Source organism: Teleopsis dalmanni, chromosome 2, assembly GCF_002237135.1.
Source record: "Teleopsis dalmanni isolate 2A chromosome 2, ASM223713v2, whole genome shotgun sequence".
NCBI lineage: Eukaryota > Metazoa > Arthropoda > Insecta > Diptera > Diopsidae > Teleopsis > Teleopsis dalmanni.
In genome coordinates, this window is record NC_051847.1 from 141,972,310 (window position 1) to 141,997,224 (window position 24,915).

At 29.8% G+C, this 24,915-nt stretch overlaps 2 protein-coding genes across 6 annotated transcripts; one reads left to right on the forward strand and one right to left on the reverse strand.

Annotated features, from left to right (window-relative positions):
- Positions 1-12,489: 12,489 nt before the first annotated feature.
- Positions 12,490-13,881, reverse strand: LOC119680281 (E3 ubiquitin-protein ligase RNF113A-like). Its single transcript, XM_038093018.1, has 3 exons — positions 13,625-13,881; positions 12,846-13,560; positions 12,490-12,789 (listed from the first exon to the last, which is right to left on the reverse strand). The coding sequence occupies exons 1-3, from the start codon at positions 13,719-13,721 to the stop codon at positions 12,609-12,611; spliced, it is 993 nt and encodes a 330-aa protein (XP_037948946.1). The 5' UTR covers positions 13,722-13,881; the 3' UTR covers positions 12,490-12,608.
- Positions 13,882-15,202: 1,321 nt separating this feature from the next.
- Positions 15,203-16,529, forward strand: LOC119684124 (S-formylglutathione hydrolase-like). 5 transcript variants are annotated; one of them, XM_038098084.1, is made up of 4 exons: positions 15,203-15,279; positions 15,378-15,427; positions 15,549-15,623; positions 15,686-16,529. In XM_038098084.1, exons 3-4 carry the CDS (start codon positions 15,553-15,555, stop codon positions 16,470-16,472), a joined length of 858 nt encoding a protein of 285 aa, XP_037954012.1. In that variant the 5' UTR covers positions 15,203-15,279; positions 15,378-15,427; positions 15,549-15,552; the 3' UTR covers positions 16,473-16,529. The 5 variants fall into 5 exon arrangements, with proteins under 5 accessions (XP_037954012.1, XP_037954014.1, XP_037954011.1 ...); XM_038098086.1 differs by having other exon boundaries at positions 15,553-15,623; XM_038098083.1 differs by lacking the exon at positions 15,203-15,279 and having other exon boundaries at positions 15,327-15,427.
- The last annotated feature ends 8,386 nt before the right edge of the window (positions 16,530-24,915 follow it).

Below are 24,915 nucleotides of genomic sequence, written 5' to 3' on the forward strand. Positions count from 1 at the left end.
AAGATATTTAAAGACGCTTTACATTTGTATACCATATTTGGTCATTCGAGGTGTCCTTTGTAAAATTTAAGGGAGCCTTTAGTTGCTTTTATGGAATGAAAAAGTTTGCTTTCAGGTTTCGAATCCTTTTATTAACTTCATATGTTTCCCGGAGTAGTGGATATTTAAATGTTTTTATATAATTGCATTATCAAAAATATATCAAATTAAAAAAAAGATTATTAAAGCGTCAATGGCCTGACAATAGATAATTGCTTTATTTTTTGATTGTAATGTTTAAAGACGTATTGGAATAACTAGAGATCTTTTATTCTTGATATCTAGATATTAGTTCTTGATCTCTAGTCTTAGTCTTTTATATATTCTTAATAAAAATTAAAACAAAATTTAATAACACGGTAATTTGATAAACATATGTATATAAACATCTTCCTTAAGATTATTTATTTTAATAATTTAATTAATTAACACAATAAACTTAATGTAAATTTCTATACAATACAATTTTTAAATTTATTAACCATTAACTATAAACAATAAACAAAACTTTTAATTTTTTACCTGTATATTCTAAATGTTCAATGTTATCCTTTTTTTATTTTTTTCGTACTAAGAGATAACTTTAAGTTAATTCTTTTCTTTAGCTTGATACATATACATATGCAAGAGTGGCATATTTGGAATTGTACTAAGAAACCTTACTAAGAGATCTACTAGAACCTTTTTTTTCATCTATTTATTATTTTATTAGTTATTTTGAAGTACTGGCGAGGCCGGTACTTCAACACCAAAGTACCATCGCTTCGGCAAGAGATCATGCTTTATGTCTGATGGAACCAATGTGATATTGTATATTATTAACTCTTCAAACTTAGCGAAACCATTAATGTACAACGCTATCACCAACAAATGATTAATTTAAATACGTATTGATAGAAAAATAGAATTTGTTATACAATAAAACGCCATCTTACACTACAAAACCATTAAAAACCACTTGAAAATCACTTCGATGGCATATCGTTTCACACCTGCCGTACTCCCCAAACCTGGCGTCATCAGACTTTCATCTCCTCATTGAAGGGATACTACTCGCAAAATATCACTTCAGCAATTTTGAGGAACGTGAAAATTGGCTTGACGAAATAATTTGCCCTAAAGGACAAGTAGTTTTTCTTAAAAAGATACAATCATTCCAGTGGCGTAACTACATTTTTTAGGCCTGTAAGCAAATTCTAACTAAGGGGCCCCTACCATCATACTAAGGGGCCCCTCTTTTTATACTCTTTATACGAAAAAATGTAAAAAGGGTATATAAGGTTTGTCAAGATTTTCGTAACGCATTAAAGGAAACTTCGGAAATACCATTAAGTATATATCAGTATACTTTTACAGTTCAAACTACTCTCTCAGCTTTTGAACTCTTCGAATGAAACTTTATACACAGGGAGCGCACCCTGTTCACCATTTGATTTGATTGAAATTGGACGTCTATTTCTTGTAGCTGTGATATAAACTTAACAATCGGATATGAGGTTTCTCCGGTTTTAATAAAGGTATTCAAATGGAATTTGGTGTATACAGTACTGATATTTGCAAAAGACAACGTACAAAATTATTTTCAAATGGGTTTAAACTTAGATATAGCCTCCATATAAACTCTCGATTAAGACACATATTTTTCTTAGAAAAACTTTTTTATTTCATAAATAGGTTTAATATTTTATTTGAAGTACATACATATTATGTACTTTAAATTTAAAATTTACGTATCTTTTATAAAATGCAATATGAAGTTATTCCAACAAAAAACGTTTCGTCCCACTTTTGATAATTTATTAAAAAGAAATACAATGAATACAAAAATTTATAGTGGGGCCCCCTAAATTTGGGGGCCCGAAAGCGTTGCTTCCACTGAATCATTCTCTGTCTCAATGTCCTGACTGTCAATTCTAACACATTTCTGATATCTACTGTCAATACGATATAACAAAAGCAATAAATCTGCACCAATTGAAAATGGATTCTTTACTAGTATATTATATTTTAAAAAAATCAAATAATATGCTTCTAATTTAATTATATAATATATATTATTCTTATTAAAATTATTCTTATTCTCTTGTAATAATTGTTAATGTAAATGTTATGAGTATCATTTTATTCCTTGCTTTTATTTTCAATGTTAAAAGAAATCCCTTTTCTATAAACCCAAACCTTCCAGCTTTATTTTAATATTTTATTTATTATTGTAAAATGAAATAATAATAATAGGAAATATTCAAATTCACGAAAATTTTTTTGGTTCAAATGAATTCTTTAGTTGACCTCAGAACTGTTTCGATTACTGATACCACACCCATCACCAATGGCTCTTGGTAACATTTAATTTTTTTTAATTTACCCTTTAACTGCAATACTATTTAAGTGTAAATATGATATTGTATTTAATTAATATAGAGAAAAAGACAATAATACCATACCAAACTGCATCGTCAAACTGGTTTTATTAATATTTACATTTTTAATATATAATTAGTTGTTGTTCAATGGCCTTTCATAATAAAATAAACTTGTTAGTTAGTTGAGGTGGCAACTCATCAGACATCTTTCTGCTGTCCATAATTACCGATTTTGTGCTATTTTACTAAAAATTTACTATATTTTACATATTCTTTCGTTTGAAACAGTGATCTGTATCATAAACAATATTCCTGTCAATAACTACCAAGTTTCTTTAAAATAACTAAATCCCGTATACAAATGTCTTCAAGAGTTACAAAAGTATGTTCTACATTAACGGTATACCTATATGCTATCAGGGTATAAAATCAATAGTGTGGTAATAACGAACTATCTCGATCGTTTTGGAACGAAACTATACCTGTGCGAGGTGATTGAGGACGTCACCAGGCAGCACAGCATAAGCATTTTCGTAATTCCATATAATATAAAATATATGATAGTATATAATTTATTAAATGCGATTTGATTGAAACTCGAAAAGATTAATGACACTTTCTAATTTTATATTGTTTTAATTTTTAACATTAACTATTTAACTAATTAGTTACTATTAGTGTAATATAGTGTAATAATTTAAACTTCCATAACACGAACGTCTATAACTCGAACCAAAAACAGTGCACCAAGGTTTCAGAAAGCAAATTACATACAAATCTGCTTCCATAACTCAAACTTCTATAACTCGAATTTATCTTAACCTCGAACAAAAATTTTGTTCTATGCCGGTGGCAATATGGGTAAGTGCATTCTATAAGTCGAATTTTTATTTTAAGAATAAATGCATTTTGCTGTTAGGGAAAGTCCCTTTTTCCAAACTAAATGTTTAATTTTTTCTTTTTTTGTTGCTTCTTTCGTTGCTTTGTTCAAAAGCTAGTCAGTGGCAGCGTGGTTAAAAATAAATAAAATAATTTCTAATGCTACTCTTAACGATTATATTAAGACTATGACAATGAAATTTGTACACAAAGTTTTCCTATAGATGACGATATTATTGAGCACTATAGCTCTAAATAAATTCAATTCTAAGTGCAATGGAAAGTGATGACTAGGGTTCGGTGGATGTAATTGTTTATCAGCCTTCCAAGAATAAAGTAGAAGGCTCATTCGAAATTCTGAATTTATATTTACAAGTGAATGATACTCCAAATGATAGTGATAAGAGTATGAATAAAGTGGAATATCTTTTTACTGAAAATAAGAAAAAAATTAAAATCCCAAACCCTGATTTCTGCATATTATACTTCACTATAACTTCTGTGCTTTAATTGATTGCAAATTAATAAATATCTTAAAATGTAATTCTAGTTTCTTACAAAAATAAAAAAAAAATAAAAAATTTCTCTCGAAATCTCCATAAGTCGAATCTTTTCTTTGCAAAATTGGACTTCGAGTTATGGAAGTTTAAAGATATTTGTTTTATTGAAAACTAAATTGTAACCATTATACATATATTGTCCCTGCAATTTCAAATCCTTTATCAAATCATTGAATATCCTTGAAAGAATCATAAATCATTTTTGCAATATTGTATTACATGACAAATAAATCCATTGAAACTAGAGGGATTATAAACTCCGAACTCCAAAAATGAGGAACTAAAATTTCATATCGTTTTCTCACTAAACTTTTAAGTGTCTTATACAGACAGCAAACCCCAAGGAGTAATCAGCCAGCATTTCACATGTGTCATACTTCCAAATTTTAGTAGACGTTAAGTTGTAAAGTTGGTTTTGGTTAAAACAATAAATCCTGACCGAAGCGATGCTATTGATACACAACACATAGCGCACCGCACAGTTACAATTTGTCTGTGAGCGCCAGAAGCAATAAAAAAACCAACCGAAAATTATTGCAATTTCCAAGTGTTAAGCTTTTCTTGGTAATGCCGACACGCAGAGTTGGCAAAGGAACGGTCAGAGACTTAAAACAAAGATGGCAACATAGAAACCATTGATTTGCAACCAAGATCCGACAGCACAGATAATGCAATCAAATCCCTTAGGATGATATCATCTTGGATTGTGTCGTCGTCGTTATTGGCCTCCGTGCGTATACGTTGGTTGTCCTGGTTTTTTATCTTGTACGAGTATTTTTGGTATTTTGGTATTTTCGATATTGGCTGCTGTAAGTTTAGGACTCCAATTTTTTCATTTTCTTTTATTTTGGTTTCTCATTTTATTTTTATTTCTTTACATTTCTACTTTATATTTTCTTCATAAAGTAGCTGATGAAATTTGTGAAATCAAAGTGATATTTGAGTTGACATGTGACTATAACTGCAAGGATAACCTTTTTCGGATTGTGCTCCTCCTTGTTATTGTAATTTTTATTTCTCTTATTCTTGTTGTTGTTGTTGTTGTTGTTTTTGACTTTAAGGATTTTTTTCCGTTTGCTCTTTTTGTTTGCCTTTTTGTTGGAAATTTGTGCAAATGTTGCCAATTCCATTCATACGATTTGCATTTCGTAGTTCTTTTTGTTGTTAAATAAGTCCTGCGTTTCCTTTGACATTTGAAACGCTTTATGGTCATATCAAATGTTACTTTGGCATCATTTGTATATGTTATATTGATGTTATATACTGATATATTGATTGGTACAATAAAGATTTTGATTATGTCGATTGTCACATAAATTGGTTGTCAAATTCTTTGATGTAGAAATATTTTATGAAAAAGCATCTCTTTTTAATGGATAATAGGACACTTTTAGTGCAAAGGAAAGCAAACTCACTACTTTCATTCATTCCTTTTATAATATGGAAATATACCATAAATTTAAAAGCTACCATTAAGTGAAAAGCTATTATTGAAGTATAAATTGTTTTTTTAATAGGATTTTAAGACACTCTCCCTTTTTTTAATACTATAAAAGAAAATTAGGACATGCAATGCAAAATGGAGTATCTTTTCATAGACAATTAAAGAAAAAAGCTTTAGATAATACTGATAGATAATGTAATAGTTCAGTAAGACAGCAGAATATTAATTTATTGTTGGTGTATAAGCGTTGGGCAATGGAACAACAGCGGTATAATCACTCCAAGGTGTAATCACTATATGAGAAATCTCCCTGCTACGGCAGCTGGCACAAGGATTTTGGAGATAAATTAATGAAATTGACACTATCCAAAAGTTCCTTCAATATTGACCGAGAAGCACACAATAGAGTTCGATGCAAAAGGTTTATGGAAGCCGTATGGTCCACTGGGAGAAGATGATAATAGAAGAAGTACGAGCGTACGAGGGCTTAGGGATCAGGGATATTAATGTACTTATACATCAGAGAAAGTTATTTACATTTTTCGTAAGTTCTCTAGTTTCCCCCATGAACTTCTGCTGATATTCAACAACCATTTTTTTTAAGATTGTGATAAAAGTAATATTGATAATATAGAGAGAAAAAAAAATAAATAATTTAAGGTTTTTGTTTACCGTGTATCTTTTTTGAATTGTTATTCTAACATTTTTAAATATGATGTAATATAAAGTGGCGTTATATAACATAACTATAATGCCGCAACACTTTATTCTCCAGAACTAAATTTCTAAACTTAAAAAGACTTAAAGAGCTACATTTTATTATAAAATGATGTAAGAGCGAAAATGTGAAGCTACATGAAAATATGCCATTTAGTCTATTGATATTCCAATTTGTGAAAATTCTTTATTTTCTAAGCTCAAAAAGATACTTAAGAGCCACATTAGGCAAAATCAGTCATTACGCAAAATTGTTAAAGTATTTTGGACAAATACAATTTCAAATGATCGTCTATGGTCTCCAACTCAGCAAACACCTATGAGAAACGAAATTAAAAAGCGCAAATGGAAATGGATCGGTCACACTTTGCGTAAACCGACTGGTGACACCACAAAAATGGCGATTGAATGGAACCCGATGGATAGTAGAAGAAGGGGCAGACCTGCTCACACCTCAAGAAGACAAACCGACACGGAAATGTCACACAAGCGGAAAGGCTGGTGAGAGTTGAAACTATTGACCACCAATCGTACCGAGTGGAAGTTATTTGTTACGGCCCTATACTCCTCCTAGGAGATAAAGAATTACATATATTAGGCAAAAAAACATTATGTAAAAAAACACAAATCAACATAAAGACTGTATCTTAAAAGGCTTCCCAACAGTATTTTTGAAACTAAAAAATAATGTACTGCCTGAATTTAACTTCGAAGATGTATAATTTATATAATGAAGATGAGTAATTTATATAATTTTTGTAATTAAAAAAAAGTATTAACGGTCATGATGTACATATATCTATATATGTTAATATATATCATTCAACCATTCAATTCAATAAAATCATTCAATTCATTTCATGAGAGCCTTTAGTAATACAAGCCCACTGGTAACATATCTGGTAAGTATTTTTAGTCAAGAAGTGGAATAAACAAAAAATAAAATGACTAAAAATAAAAATGCATTTGTCAGATTTGAACTTTTGTAAACGTTTCAAGAGAAATCATCTTCTTTTATTTAGTATGACTAAATGACTATAGTAACTTAAACTTCACAATTATCTGCCTCTTCCAAATATTTTCTACTTCTCTCTATCTTTATTATAATTTTTATCCATAGTCTGTTATTGAAATAAGATTGTGTCTTACTGTGTTCCACGCCAAAAAAAACCCACTATATTTCTCGGATACGAGAACCAGAACCGTCCCCATGTCGGTTTATTTCATTACAGCGCCATATAGTTTAGTATCTGTTTATTAACTCTAATTCCTTTTCAATTTTTATCTTTTATTTTATATATTAATTGTGTGCATTTAATTAATTCAAATTATAATAATAAAATAAATTGTTTTTGCACAAAACATAATTTAATTGAAATATATTGTATGATTCTTAACTGAAATAGATGATTAACCATTAATGAAATAGTTAATTTAAGTGAATATTCTAAAATAAACAGCGGTTGAAAATTATTTTATTTTAAAAAAATAAATATAATAACTTTCATCATAACAAGAAAAGTGCTTTGTAATGCAAATACATAAAAAATTTTTACACAGAACTGAACTGAAAAGCCGATTAATTTTGTCGGAACGAAGACCAGAATCGAACCTATTCATATTTTTTAATCAAATAAATTCTTATTAAGTTTAATAAAGTATCAGTAGGTATAGTTCTGAAGTATCGTTAACAAAATGTTGAGATTTGAAAATGTTGAGATTTGAGATCTGGCGCCGTGTGACTTTTTCCTGTTTCCGAAACTCAAATTGTCCCTTCGTGGTAAACATTTTGAGTCGATTGAATCGGTAAAAGAGAATTCGCCGAAGGAACTAAATGCCATATCTGCACGGGCCTACGAAAAGTGTATGGAAGATTAGGTTAAGCGTTGGCATATGTGTATCGCTTCAGAAGGAGCATATTTTGAAGGAGATAAAATTAATTTGGAATAAAATTTAAATTTGTGTGTTTTATTTACAAAATCCGGGTACTTTTTGAGTTGAAGGTATTCTGAACAATGAATTGAACTTTAGCGCAATTCTTCAATATTATTTTCCTGTTGTTTTTAAAGTAAGGTTGCGACCAAAATAAATTATCACAATAATAATTATAAGACCAATAGTAATAGTAACTGATCTGTTACGGTATTAAATTATCTCAAAATATGAAAGAAAGCTATAAATAATTTTGAAGGGGAATAAAAAGTTGCCGTTCGATTTTTATATTTCTAAAAAAAATTTCATAAAATATTTTTAATAAGTGTTTATTTTTTTATAGGCTAATTGGTCAAAACTTTTTTATTATTGTTGTTAAAAATAAAAACAAAAATTAAGAATTCACAATTTGTTTTTTCAATAATTTTTATTTTTCTTCGATATTTCGACTTTAGTCTAAAGTCATCATCAGGAAACTTTCCTGATGATGAAAAAATTTCTTTAAAATTTTTTACCTATTTTATATCCGCGAATTTCAACAAATAACATGTTAATATGAATTTAAATTAATATATATAATAATAAAATGAATTCGTCAACTCAGTGAAAATTGAATTTTATAATTATACCAAAACTATATTCATATATAAGTCAAATATCCTTTAAGTTTCACAATGAGGTGTTATATATGTTATAAAAATTCTTAAATGATATTATTACAAATCTATCGTATTTTGAATGCATTAATATTTATCTATTAAAACCATAACATACATTATAACATAAGATAAAATGGTTAATTTTATGGTGGTTGAGTTAAAATTGGAAGATCAAAAGGCCTACCATAAATACCATAAAGGCCATAAATTGTAATAATTGGGATGCTGATTTCACCGACTTAAGGGACGCAATATATGATATGGACAATATAAATGTGATGGTTATAGGTGATTTTATTGGAAGAATAGGAAATGAACAAGTATTGAGTTTATTCCTGAATTATCTCAGGGAAACGCACAGGTACAAAGAAAGACAAAAGATCTAACTCTAGATAGGAACGGAAAAAAATTAATAGAATTGTTCAATGCTCTAGGACTCACAGTAATTTATGGTAGAATTAGTGGCAATATAGAGGACGAAATAACATTTGCGAGTGGGAGAGCAACGTCAGCAATTGATTCTTGCGTTTTATAAGGTTTATTCTTAAATATTATACAGCAACTTATTATACAAGAGAAAATCTACTCGGACCATCTACCCGTGGAACTAAAGCTTAAATCAAATCATATAAACTACTGCAAAAATATGAAACTATAACCTAAGCTAAAATGAAAAAAGCAATATTTGAACTTATATCAGATTAGCCTTGACCAGTTATTGAACAGTCATGTAATGTGTGAAGCTACAGCTGATGAAATGATAGCAACACTTTCAACAGCAATAAATGAAGCTGCTAGTGCATTTCAACAAGGGCCAACGAAGAAAAAAGGAAATAAAGATTGGTTCGATAAAGAGTATGAAATTGCAAGGACAAACTGTTTTAATAACTTGAAGATGTCGAGAAAAAGAGGCCTAGTTTCAGATTGGAATGAGTATAAGACAGCCAAAAACGTTTACAGAATTGTTTGCTGTAATAAAAGAATCCAACACACTAATGATCTTGCCTTATCATTATCATCAGTAAAAGACTCCACAAGCTTTTGGAATAATGTACGTAAAGTAAATGGCATGAACTTCAGTAAGTCAGTATATCTTAATACTGGCGTTCTATAGATAGAATTCCAGCAGAATTTTTAAAATTTACTTCAGGTGAAGGTATCACAAGGATTACAGAGATTTTTAACTACATATACGATAATTCAGAAGTACCGGAATGTTTTAAAAATTCAATGGTGTTTCCACTATAAAGGAGGTGATCCGCATGACGTAAAAAATTATAGAGGAATATCCTTTTTAAATTCAAAAACAAAATTATTTACAGACATATTACTTCAACGACTGCAAAGTTCGGTCGATGATAAAAAACTACTTAGTGAATACCAAGCAGGCTTCAGGCGAGGTTACTCAACTTTGGACAATGTTTTTATTCTGGCAAATATTGCAAAATTATAGGTACGTAGAAAAAGGAAAAAAATTGTACATGTTTTTTGTAGACTTTAAAGGTGCATTTGATTCTATCGACAGAGATGCTATTTATAAGTTTAGCAATTATGGAATGTCTACAAAAATGCTAAACATACTGAGGTCGTTATATTGTTACACGACTGCAGCAGTATGGGATGGAAACAGTCTTTCCAAGTGGTTTTCTTCAAACACAGGAGTAAGGCAGGGTTGCTTGATGAGTCCTCTACTTTTTGCGTTGTTCATAGACGATTTAAACAATTATTTTTCCGATGGTATCCTAATAAATGGAACATGTACTAAATAACTTTTATATGCAGACGATATAGTACTTATGGCGGACTCACCTATAAAAATGCAAACTATGTTCAATGAATTATATGCCTACTGTATGATATGGAAACTTAAAAAAATACTTCTAAATCAAAAATTATGATATTCAAAAAAATTGCAGAAGGCCTATGAAAAATGAAATATGGAATAGTAAAAGAATACAAATATTTAGGAGTTTGGATCACTTAATAAGGTAAATTCAATGAACATCTCAGTAAAAAGTTAAATAAAGCCAGAAAAGCAATAAACTCGTCATAGAAAATAATTTTAGGAAAAAATGTGGTTGCACCCTCGATAAAGTTTTAAATATTTCAAGCGGCTGTAAAATCAATTCACTTTTATGTAACACAACTATGGGGAATAGTCGAATTTAACGAAGTAGAAATGCTTCAAAGGTACTTCATAAAAAGAATATTTAAGCTACCGCAAAACACGTCTAACTATATGCTACATTTAGAAACAGGATTGTCAACTTTATATATAGAGACGCTAAAACTACATTTTAAATATATAAATCACGTCATGAATCTGAGTGACAATAGACTACCTAAAATTCTGGCAAGTTTCCTCGTAAATACGAAGACAGGTTTTGTTGAAAAATGGCAATCACTGCTTAACACGCATGATGAAGTATTGTTGCTCGAAAATAGAGAAGTATGGCGTTCATCGCAAAAAAATTTAGTGGTAAAAATTTTGGCGAATGAAAGAGCTCAATTTACATTGGCAGCAAGGGCAAAAGATTATAGACATGCTTACAAAAGGTTGAAATATGAATTACGCGATCGGAATTATTTTAAGGATGATTATACTATTGGAACTACCAGCCAGATTTTTAAAACTCGGGGCGAACTCCTTAAGTTAAATTATAGATCATATGTGTTAATTATTAGTTATTATTTAGTTAATTAGTTTGTTGGCAGACGGCATTTGGGCCATGCCTTTAGTTCAACAAGTAATAATATGTCAATGTGTAAATATTTTGTAAGTTATTTATTAATAACATAAATTAACTACTACTACTACTACCATACATTATTGTAATATTATGATACAAATACAGGGATCGACGAATCCAGTGTGGAGAGAAGGATCTACTAAATATGTTACCATTGGGGTGGCCAACTGTATGACACGAAAATAAAAACATTGTATATCTGCATGAAAGTGTTCAAAATGCAACATGTAATGATAGCCGGCCGCATTCCGAAAATTTGCGTCTTGCAGAGTTGTGGGGCCATACTAGAGCTATATAAGCCGCAATAGAACTGCCTATTGCTTTGTTTGTGTTCAACACGGATTCTTTATCTTAAGTCCATGAACAACCTGCCAGAGTTTTTACAACTTTGCGAAATTTCAGTCGAATACACATTGCAGTGACATTAGCAAAAAAGGTGAACATACTATCGAAAATGACACCCAGGATTCTGGATACTGCTGGGTGGGTCCTGAATTCACCAATTTCAATGAAAAAAATCAAAGATACCTCGTTTGTCCAGGAAGTAAAAAAGATGATGAAAATAGTATATTATAATATAGAGGGTTCATGAGAAAATAATATATCCCAAGCTCTGTTTTTTAGTCCACTACCTTAAATTCCTTAAACAGAAAACTTGTTATAGACCAAAACCATAATCCTTCTATTTTGCCCAAAATAATTAAACTACAGTCTATAATCTGAATTCTGGACAATATGTCTCAAAGAACTTGGTTTTTTTCAGCTTGCAATTAATTCTAAAGAACTCACATGTAATTCTCGGTAGCATTTCTCTTTATTTTTAGCTATTGTTTAGTTACAATAATTTTTACAATAGTATGTGTATAATAGTTACATTAGTATTTTTGTTTTTTTTTTTTTGATGAATGGATTTATTTGTATTATTTTAAATTTAAATCTTCTTCAAATACACATATCCAAGAAAGAAATACAAATAGGAATAATGAAAAGACAACAGTACTAAAACAAACAATATAAACATATATCAAGTAAATATATATACTTCCAAGTTAAAAAAAATAATATGCAATCAATTTTTACTTATATTTTTTATTACCTATAAAAACTATACTATTTTTTTTATATATAATTAAAATTATATTTTTTAAATCTGTATTTTTTGTTTATAGTTACAAATCTAAATCAAATGCTCCTAATTTGTTAATGAAATTATTTTTACAAATTGTTTACCTATTTTTCAAAAATTTTATATATTTTGTCTTAATTTAATCACTATCCGTTGAATCAGATTGGCCAACCTCAGTTCTATCTGGCGCATTCTTAAGACGAGCAATTAACTCCTTAGCAGGATTGAAGACACCCATAGTCTGTTGCGTGCACACGAAACAACGCTGTGATTTCTTATACTGGGCCAGAGCGCATTTTTCGCAAAAATAGTGTTTACACCTATAATAAAATTAAATAAATGAAAACTTCTTACTTATAAAAAGAATTATGCTTACTTGGTCACAACGGGATTTACAAAACTTTGACGACATATATGACATTTGAAGGGCAGTGATTCTTCATCTGAAGCTATTTCATATTTGTTCTCATCACCATCTGATTCACAATCTCCACGATTATGTGCATTGTGGTCTAATTCGATTTGCCAACCTGCCTTATAGTCTGCACGATCATGCAAAAACTTACAACTATCACCAAAACCACAAAAACCAGTTTCCTTGTAATCTTTGCAAATGTCTGGTTGATAATCCCAACGCACCGTTGCACGCAAATGTGCTGGAGCACGTATTGGTCCTTTGCGTACCATACCCGAACTAGCATTACCCATAGCTGTATCTTGTTTCTTATAATATTGTGCATAATTATTTATGCCACGATATAGTTTATCATCTGGTTTTCCCTCTAATTCTTCGTTGATTTTTATCGCTTTTTCATGTATGGCTTGTGCATCTCTATCGTGTTCTGTTTCAAATTCAAGCACAGCTGTTGCACCTTGATCTTGTGGACCACTTGGTAGTGCATCTTTTTTTGATTTATAAGAAACAGTTACCTTTCGCTCTTCCTCACTTTCTGTACTGCTTTCCTCAAGACGCGTTTTTTTATCACGTTTACCACCCAATATTTTTGTACTTTGAAAATTTGGATTTGTACGTTTACGGCGATTTTCTGCTCTCACAACTGCACTTGTTTGTTCACCTTCACTACTTTTATCTGCTCAGTTATGAACGAAAATATAATTAATTACTGTATTATTAAATAATGCACAACAACTAACCTGAATCTGAACTGCTGGCTTGTTTACGTCTAGCCGCCTGTTTTTTTATATTACGCTTTTTAAAACCAAACGAAGACGTTGCTATTTCCTCAGACATTCCTATATTATTTATATTTATAATTTCTTTATGAATTAAAGTATAAAATTATGCTTATCATATATGCGGTAGCAATTGTTTACACTAGTTAGGTTTTTTTATTATAAACATATGTTTGTGCTTGCGTTGCCAACGAAGAAAATTCTGATGTGTTCGGAAACATGAAATATTTAAGCATTCTGTGAAATTGTGCGGAAACAAAATATATTTGTTTTGTTAAATTTTTTTTATTTTAAGAGTGTCAAAATTATATTAATAACATAAGTACCTACGAAACTAATTGAAATATATTTTAGTAAATAGTCGTGTGAGTGACTTGCTTAAAATGTCATCGCTGTTAAAATGACAGTAACTGTTCTATTTACTAAGTTTCCATTTTAGTATAGATAAAAATATGAAAAGAAAATAGAAATGATTGCACTTTATAAGCACTTTATCAAATTGAATTATTGAAATTAATACAACCATACATTTATGTTTTCTATTTTCTGAGTATATTACAAAAAATCGAAAAATACATTTAGAGCAAATTATATATACCGAAATCAATGTTGGAATACATAGAAAGCTACAGTATGAGATTTGAACCCATTAAAATAATCTTTCAGGAATGCAAAATTGACAAATTTCGGAAATCGAATCGTAAAAGTCAAAAACTGAAATCACATTTCAGTAATCAAGGGAAAACAATAAATAGGTAAAACAAAGATAAAATTAGAAACAAATGAGGGAGAGTAGAAAGGATGTTCTTGGCAAGTTAAACAGTTTAAACTGTTTAGGATTAACAGTACAAATTTTTTTTCAGTACAGTATTTCTAGTCTACTATTAAGTGTGTACGCTAAATCGTTTTTATAACAGTATGATTTAGTTAGCATATCCACGTAACATTTCTAAAAACCGTTTAATAGTATTGTTTACATTACCAATTTTATTTAGGAGATAATAAAATTATTAACGTCACACAAATTATTAAAAATAACAAAGGATAGTTTTGAAAAACTTTTAGTACATCTGAATAGAATAGATTAGATTAGCATAAGTAATCTTAATTTTTATTATTGACTTCACTTTGTTACAAAGTTATATATCGAATCCATACATATATTCACCAAATAGATATTATGTAATATATACAACATTAAGTTAAACATAAAATCGTAACTCACAAAAATGCAGATGTGTGTTCACAAGCTAGAAAAAAAAAATATGTATTAATGTAACGTTCGGCATTTTCATGTATGAGCGAAATTAGAAAAAAAGAAATAGTTTTTTGTAGATAGATTTTTGGAGACATGCAAAATTATAATTAAAATTAGAATTTATACATGCTGTGTAAATAAGCAATAAAATTACTTTAATAAGTATTTTAGAACAGTTTTTTTTAAGAATTTTTTAAAGCTGTGTTTTCTGCTATATTTAAATAATTTGAATTAATGCCAATAATTTTATCATCTTGTAACTGAGATTGGCAACGCTGCGATTGTCATACATCAGTGCTGTAAAATTGTGTACATTTAAGTAACAGCTGACGTTCGATAAAATTTGCGGCTTTTTTGTGTAATTATATACATATATATTTTGAATAGTATTAAATATATATTTAATATCAATTGTATTCCTCGATTAATATATATCATCAATACTATATTTTTTAGAAGTGTGATTAAAATATTCTATTTTTACGCCGAGTTCAAAGTTCATCAAGGTAAAGCAAATCAAATTAATAACAAATGCAAAAATGTTCCGAAAATTGAAGAAATATTAATTCAAATATATTATTAAACTTATCTCAACATGAATCTAATAAAAGCAAACTCATTACTTAGAAAGATGTCTATGAAATTATTATCAACTGTTAAGTCTTTCGGAGGAGAGCAACGTGTCTACTCGCATGTCTCAGAGTAAATAATACACTTTTTTAGCATTGATAAAATGTTTTTGATAATAAAATATTATTTCGTAGTGTTTTGGGATGTGAAATGAAATTTGGCGTATATGTCCCACAGGCGGTAATTGAGGACAACAAAAAATGTCCCGTGCTATATTTTCTTAGTGGTCTGACATGCACACATGAAAATTTCATACAAAAAGCCGGCATGCAACAATATGCCTCCAAATATGATCTGATTGTTGTTAATCCTGATACATCACCACGAAACATTGAAATAGCTGGTCAAGATGATTCTTATGATTTTGGTTCCGGCGCTAGTTTCTATGTTGATGCCACGGAAAAACCCTGGTCAAAACACTACAAAATGTTTACTTATGTTACAAAAGAACTTGTTGATTTGATCGATGAGAATTTACCAACTTCCCCAAATAAAAGAGGTATATTTGGACATAGCATGGGTGGTCATGGTGCTCTTATATGTGCACTCAAGAATCCTGGCCTATATCAATCGGTATCAGCGTTTGCTCCTATTTCAAATCCAACAGAATGTCCTTGGGGTAAAAAAGCTCTTGGTGGTTATTTGGGCGAAAATGCAAATGAATGGAAGGAATGGGATGCTACTGAATTGATAAAGAATTATACTGGCGTTCCCATGCAAATTTTCGTCGACCAAGGTACTGCTGATAATTTTCTTAAAGAAGGACAATTATTGCCGCAAAATTTACTGCAAGCTGCAGGTATATGTGATCACATATCTTTAATTTACAAAGAACGAGATGGTTATGATCATGGCTACTTCTATATAAACACTTTTATTGGAGAACATTTAGAATATCACTCCAAATTGTTAGAAGGTTAAATGAATTTTGCTTTAATTTCTAATGTTTTACGATTTTTAAAATTCTTTGTACATGCAGAGCTTTAATTAATTTTTTTTAAAATAAATATAATTTTGTACTTGAATAATTTGATAAATAAAAAATATGGACAAAGTCCAATGATTATAAAAGAGAACTATAAGTGTACGCTTAATGTCAAATTTTATATGCAGAACAAAGATTGTATTTAATAAATATTATATATAATGTTGAATAGAGCTGTTTTATAAATAAACTAACCGGTAATACTTATTAATTGTTATAGGATATTTGATAGGTTTAAAAATTGAAATATAGTATGTGTAACATTACTGCTGATAAATCTACAAGAGGAATATGGAGTTATGCGAAATACAGTATACGTCACGATTATGAGTTAATGTATATTTATTGTCAGAGATGTGTTGGCGACATAGCCAAAGAAAAAAGACACATCAGCTCTTTATGAAAAATAGCATCAGGAAAAATAAATAAAATAAATGTGCATAAAATAAAATGTAAATTAGTTTTTAGTTTGTTCAAACTTTGCAATCAGTCACCTCAGTGAGCTGCACCACATTTAATTACATCGTGAATATCTTAACAAAACATCTGAAATAGTCTATCATGTATGCATGGTGCTATTAATTGAAGAGTGCTATTTAAAGATTAATTTCGCCTTTATATGATTAAGACAATGGTAGCCTTTTAAGTCTTGTGGCTAAAAATAAACACAGTGGTTAATCAGTGAAAATGGTTTCATTGTTTTTCGGAGTGTTCTCCATGATGATCAATACATTTATGCATTTGATTAAAGCAATTTTTAAAACAGTTCTGCAACTCTGAAATTGTTATCTCCAAAACTATGATTCTGAACTTTTCAATGGCTTTTTCGGGCGTCAAAAAGCCCTTGATAAGGATTTATTTCTTGATGTTTGGGAATAAGAAGAATCCATTAGGTGCCAAGTCGGGACTGTGAATCGAATGACTCATCAATTTGACATTTTAAGCACTCAAAGGCTCTTCTGTTTGAGCTGATGTGTAGAAGATCGCATTGCCATGGTGGAAGACGATCTTTTTTCAACGTTTGGTTTTTTTTCAATTCTCCAAAGACTTTCGGCGAACATGGATATGGTTGTGTACCACTCAGAATATACCGATCTACATTATTCAAGTGGTGTACTTGCAACATGACATACGACTTTATTGTTCGTTTAAATAGTAGTAGAATAATGGTAAATTTTTTTTTTCTTTTATTATTAATTGTATCTTTCTGATAAGAAATGTAATCAAATCTTAAAAACTAAACATAATGCAATTATCAGGTACTAATTTATTAAAATTTGGCTAACCATACCTTCATCGCTGTTACGAGTATTGCCAAGTACTCATCATCATCAATGGTCTTAGGAAGTATTCGAATTTTTAGTTAGTTTATAGTCTATAAACTATATATATATATACCATATATATATATATATATATATATGCCATTATATAGAATGGCAAATGCCAGGCTTAGACTCTTGCCTATAAAATTAAAAGTCTAATCGTGTTTTTCCACAAGTAAAATTTATAACAAACGAAAGAAATTTTTATCGAAATTATGTTAAGGTGGTATAAAGCTTTTTCGTTTTAGTCTGGATATGTGGTAGCTATTGCGCCATCGGATTAAGATACTGATATACCTTCACTTTATATTTTTGGTCGCATGTTCTAATGACGTCCGTAACATGTAAATGACTTGTAAATTTTTGAGATACCAAGAAACGCCAGTTCTTTGTGTAAGTTATTTGTCTCTCTCTTTTTTTTCGATATTAGAAGCACATATTGTACTCCAGAGTTCTATGCCATAGGACCCGATAGGTTTTAAGATTGATTTATTATCTTCCAAACTTAGCTTAGAATTTTTATTAATAAGCCAATAAAACTGCTGTGATTTCTATTTTACTTGAGTTTTTTTGCTTCAAATGTGCTTAATCCAAGTAAGCCCAAAATATTTTATATCGTTTGCCTGGGGTATAATGATATAATTCAACGTAACAGGGGGTACATTTCTTTTCGTAGAGTAAACGTGACATGTAAACTTTATGCACCATATTGCTAGCCACTTCTATAATAGATTTAAATGAGTCAAGAAACTTTGGTAACGTTAGGTTATATTAACACATCTGAAAAGCAATTCAAATATTCTAATAATTAAACTGCGGAAAGGAAACATAAAATTAAATACATAACTTGCTCTTACAAATATATTCAGTCTTTTAGACAATTGCAATCACTATATTTTGTTTCGATTTCTATACATTCTCAGTCAGATTGGTTAAGTACTGTCGTACAGTTATCAACCATGCGATTATTGTTGTTTGACATAATGAGTTGACGAATTTTAGCTTACTAATTAATTAATTTAAATTTTGAATTAATTTTGAACTTATTCCAAACATTATTATTCTTTAACTTTCCTTCCATTTGTCTTCTATCCTAAATAATTTTCAGTATGTGTGAAAATCTGTGTAGTTTGAAGATTATTAAACTAAATAAGATTTCTCAATATCATGAAAATTTAGTTTTTCCTATCAGCAACATCAAAATTGTCTCGTGAACTCTCCTTACTAGATCACAATATTTAATATACTTTACTTATCAAATTAATATTATTACAGTTATATTTATGTGTAGATTTCTGCGAAAGATTTTATTTTTTATACTTGATGGAATACTGTAATAGGTTACTGATATTACTGATACTGAATGTTGCACATAGTATATATAACCTAAAAACAAATTCTTAACATCATTTACTACAGTAATTGAGACCGTCGTTAAAAATATTCTCAATGAAAAGTGGGTTTGCGGTTGGTACGTTGGTTGCAGTGGCAGACCATTAGATAACTTTAAATGTACCTCAATTAGCGATTTTTCGCCGTTTTGCTACCACATTCCTCGCAAGAACCCTAGTATAGAAGAGTTAAAACTAAATCCATCCCGCCGAATTTAGGTAATTTAATAGGTCTTTTATGTTCATCGTTGAGTAGTCTGATAAACTATCACAGAAGTGTTTTCCTAAGAACCTATATCTTCTGGACGCTAAAGCCGGACATTCACAGAGAAAATGTATTATTATTTCTTTCTCCTGCGGTTTTCCACAACTTCTGCATTGAGAGTTATGAAGAATGCGTAGTTTCTCTGCATGAGATCCTACATACCAATGACCAGAAAGAACTGCAGTAAGCCTTGCAGTGTTCACGCGAACTCTTTTGATGAGTTCCGAGGATTTATTTTTGTTATAGGTAGGCCATGTTAACCTGCAAGTCGCACATGACCTAAGTGCTTTCCATCTGTTATTGGCAAATTGCATAAAGTAGAGGAAGATACTTTTTTAATGGTCTTTAGGGTAATATAAATTGGTACCGTCAGTGACGCATCTAGGGAAGCACCAGAGCGGGCTAAACTGTCAGCTTTCTCGTTCCCCACGATGTTCCTATTTGCCGACATGCTTCTCTAATTGCTAGGATTTCAGCCTGAAAGGGTTTGCGGTTACATTTATGTTTCATTAAAATACAATTGAAAGAAAAACAAAAATTCAATTGATTATATACTAAACTGTCATAAACTGTCATATATACTAAACTGTTATATACTAAAGCTAAACTGTCAGCTTTCTCGTTCCCCACGATGTTCCTATTTGCCGACATGCTTCTCTAATTGCTAGGATTTCAGCCTGAAAGGGTTTGCGGTTACATTTATGTTTCATTAAAATACAATTGAAAGAAAAACAAAAATTCAATTGATTATATACTAAACTGTCATAAACTGTCATATATACTAAACTGTTATATACTAAAGCTAAACTGTCAGCTTTCTCGTTCCCCACGATGTTCCTATTTGCCGACATGCTTCTCTAATTGCTAGGATTTCAGCCTGAAAGGGTTTGCGGTTACTTTTATGTTTCATTAAAATATAATTGAAAGAAAAACAAAAATTCAATTGATTATATACCGGTGATGAAAACAATAATAAATTAAGTAATTTTAAAAATAATAAATACTGAATATAAATTGATCTATTAAAAACAACTCCTTCACTTCACTCTCGCATGCAGTTAATGCTTAACTTAGTTTAAATGGATAATAACAAGGCTTCAAATGTCAGAAGAGCTGATCAAAGCTGTAAGCATTTTGTTGCATTTCTAATATGTAGTAAAACTGCTCTATAATATTTAATCACTTTTTTGAATACTATAATTTATAATTCAGAATTTTTTATCCTTTTGACAAGAAATCCATTTTAACTAGAAAACTGGCTAAAAGTGAGATATGTTAATTCGAAATTCTAAAAAATTAAAGTTTTAATCAAATGAACACCTGTACTGACCATACACCGCTTTTGGATATTCCCATATACCATCTATCATCCGTGGTCTCTTTGAACTGCTTTTCATGTCATAGAACATATAATTTTTTACTAGAAATGGCACTTGGAGTTTAAACAAATATTCTTTCAATTGCTATGTGATTATATAATTCGACAGTATGCAAAACTCTTTAAACATGTTTGCAGAATACAAGTGATCTAAAGTGCAACGATCGGATCCGCAGTTCAAATTTAACAACGGTCAATAAGTAACAAAAATTATATAAGAATTATTAAACCAATACTTGTACTATAATTTATAAATAGCAACTAAGCTGTTAGCTAACTACATTAAGAAAACGAAATTAGAAAATATAATGAAAAAATTTCATCAAGTGTGACAAAGTGTAAACTAACAGCACTAAAAAGGAAAAGAATATGTCATTAAAAGTTTCTAAGGCTCATGTTATGCAGAAAGTCATCGTTGTTGTTTTCAATGCAAATTAAAATATTGATAGTGAGAGAAATAACAAAATATTGGCTCAAATTAGTCTATGAGAGACGAGGATATCTGCGCCTTGTCACTTGGTCAAAGCAATAAATGTAATAATTTTGGAGCGAATTATTAAAATTTTTGTGACACTGTGCATAACATGCATTTAATCAGTCCTAACCCAAAAGAGCCAATTTTGACGAGCCCATGATTTTCTGCATAACATGGCCCTATCTGTGCCTCGTCACTTAGGTAAATCAGTGTTGTATATATGTATATGTATATATGATTATAAATATAAATATAATTATTTATACCTATATATATATGCATATATTTGCTTTAAAATTTAGCAACAACCAAAAACTACAAAAGTAATATTAAAAATACGAAATTGACACACTGATATGACATCCAAAAGAGATCATTTTGACGAGCCCAAGTCAGTCTACATAACATGGCCCTAAGGGTATGATCTCGCTTTTCTTGAAGTTGTTATTGTTTTCAATTAAAGAAAGAAAGTTAAAAAACTGAAATTGAGAGAAAAGTCGATTTAAATTTGGTTACGGTGACAAGTCTTTCTGTGACTTATTTCGACTCTTTGACCAAAACATAAATTGCACCTATTAAGAGATTTTGTATACAAATAATTACCTATCAAATGTAGGAATAAAGATAAAAAAATGACAATTATATAATTGTTCTCTATATAATACATATTCTCTATATTATTCTCATGACCAAAAAAAGCATAAAATCATCGTGACCATTCGTCATATGACTGTCTGTATAACATGACCCTAAGAAAATCTCTGTATAAACAAAAATAAATAAAAACACACAACGCATTCTGATTGTGTAATTGTGCATATTAAAGAAAACCTGGTAACCCTAATAACACAGTCGTGGAGCATATAAAACTGATAACAGCATCCTTCGTTACTTCAGTGAAACAAAGTCCTTCAAGAGTAGAGGTACTGTTATTTAGCTCTACGGCGTGTTGTGGCGCGCGAATTTCGCTTCGTAAAGTAACGTAAATTTTTGTGTTAAAATCAGGATTTGTGGCTGTTGGCGCCATATTAAAGTGAAGAATTGCTTGTTATCATGTTACAGTCGAGTTGCTCTACTTGATTCATATTATTGCCGCAATACCAAGTATTCTTTGAGGAAATTTAGCTATGTCGAAGAGTCAAATCAGTTGACTTGGCTCAAGGCGGTTGCTTTGTGTGTTCTTTTCTTTCTTCCTGCCTTCATAGAGCTGCAAGGGTTCTCTTAGATATTTTATTTTTTTTTATTTATTTATGTTTTTTGTTTTTTTTTCTTAAGCAATTTAACCAACTTAAAGAGTTTGGCAGCGTGGCGTAAAGAAGCGTGCTTAGTATATGTGAGTTAGGAGTTGAGTTAGGACACGAAAAAGAAATTTGCTATTTTGGTTTTTGTTAGAATTTCGAATAATAACAAAGTTAGACGTTGATAGATATGGGGTGAATCCATAGAATCCATAGAAAATTCACTTTGACAAATATAAGGAATAAATAAAAATTAAACGCAAATATTCTATTTCTTCTATCTATCTTTTATTATTTCTTGCTTGTGTGATTTTTTTTTTGTTTTTTTGTTATTTATATATTCCATTTAATGTTATTTGTATTGTAAACAATATGTTCAGCTTAAAAGCTTGGGAAACACATCACGAAGAATAAATCAATTAAGGTTTCAAGTTTTATCCAAGTACCTGTCCGTGTCACTGTCAGCATTAACACTTCAGTTTGTGCCAACGCGTATCTTCCTTTCAAGCTAACCACTTCCACACACACTTCATCATTTTCAATTCATAGCATTTCAGCATGTTTTGAATAATTTATCTTATTATAAAATATATAAAAAATATAAAAAAAAATCGGATGAAAATACTAATAAAATGAAACCGCTGAACTTTATTGTTGTGTATAAAAATTTTTTAAATCAAATATCTTCACGATAAATAAGTTGTAAACTTCATTAACGCGAGTGAAAACTTCATTTGTTGGTACGAACAGAACATTCTTTGAATTTTTTTGACCATTTCTTATTCAAAAAAAAAAAAAATACAGAATTTTTTTTATTTTGTAAAATATTGATGAATGGATATTGTTGTTTAAAAATATGGAAATCTAATTTAATTTGTTGAATATCTGAAAATGAACCCATTGTTAATAAAAATTTTATCTACATATAAAATTCAACATCTTTTACGGATTTTTATTACTTTCAAATAATTACATACATCCAACGGTTTGATACCGAATTTCATTAATACGCTTTCATGTATTGACGAATTTTCGTTCGATTCTTGAGCTTGTTAAGTATATTAGCCCTAGAAGGCCAACATTTTACACGCGTATGTTTGTTCTTACACAAATAAAATTATTTACGAGGGAAGTAACTAAAGTGTAAACTAGAAACACTCGATAACGTATATCGGGTGAAGAAATAAGAATGTTAGAGTAGGTTCAATAGTGCAATTTAATGAGGATATTACACTCAAAGATATACTCAATCCATTAATGGAGTACAATAGATCTCCAGATCCAGAGCAAAGAATATTGGTTTGCAAATAAGGAATTTTCAAATTTACAAAACTGCAGTTACTAACAGTTAAATTAATTATAGAATAATGAAGTAGGTTAGGTTAAGAGGGCGAGTGTTGGTACAACTGAGCATTTCATATATTTATATATTATCATATATTCAGTAGGAGGAGAAGGAGACATCTATTGCCTATTTTAATAAAGTTTAATAAAAGTGCGATAAGTAAATATATTAAGCTAGGAGAAGATAGCTATTGCCTATTTTAATAAAGTTTAATAAACGTGAGATAAGTAAATATATTAAACTAATCATGATATTGTATTATAAAAAAGGACTTATTAAATATCTATTATCTATACTAAATAGATAAATATGAAAGAGAACAAACTAACAAAAAAAAGGACATTATTGGTGTAAAAACAATAAGAGAAAAATAATAATAACTATTAATAACTTATTAATAGTTTATTGGGTCTTCTATTCTTCTATTAGTCTTCTATTACTTCCATACATTTATTCGAATGGTGTATGTTTAACTTTAAAAACATATTTATTCAGATAAAACGTTTGTATCTAATTAACACATAGATACCGCTTATTGGCAAAAAATAATGTTATGCATATGTCTTCAGCTAAAGAAATACAACAACTTTTGTTGCTCTAATTTACAGAGGTAGAATTACACTCTCTTCCAATTCTTTTCTATCAAAAACTGATATCATGCATCAATCTGCCTGCTGCTAGTTTACATTAGCCTATAAGTCCTATACATTAAAATTGAGTTGAGGACTGATTGAGTTGAGAAGCTCTAACATTTCTCATCCAAGCAAATGTAAAAACAAGTAAACGTAATAGATAACTAATAATTCGCAACAACAATGATGTTGCTATATAAGGGTTAATTTGTAAAGTTTTAGTGCAGAATACTAAACTAATCATTTCAAATGTATTGAAATCTAGTTTTGAAAGCAGATAATTATTTGTGTAAAGGGTATAAGATATAAACAAAAAACTAAGTCCAGTTA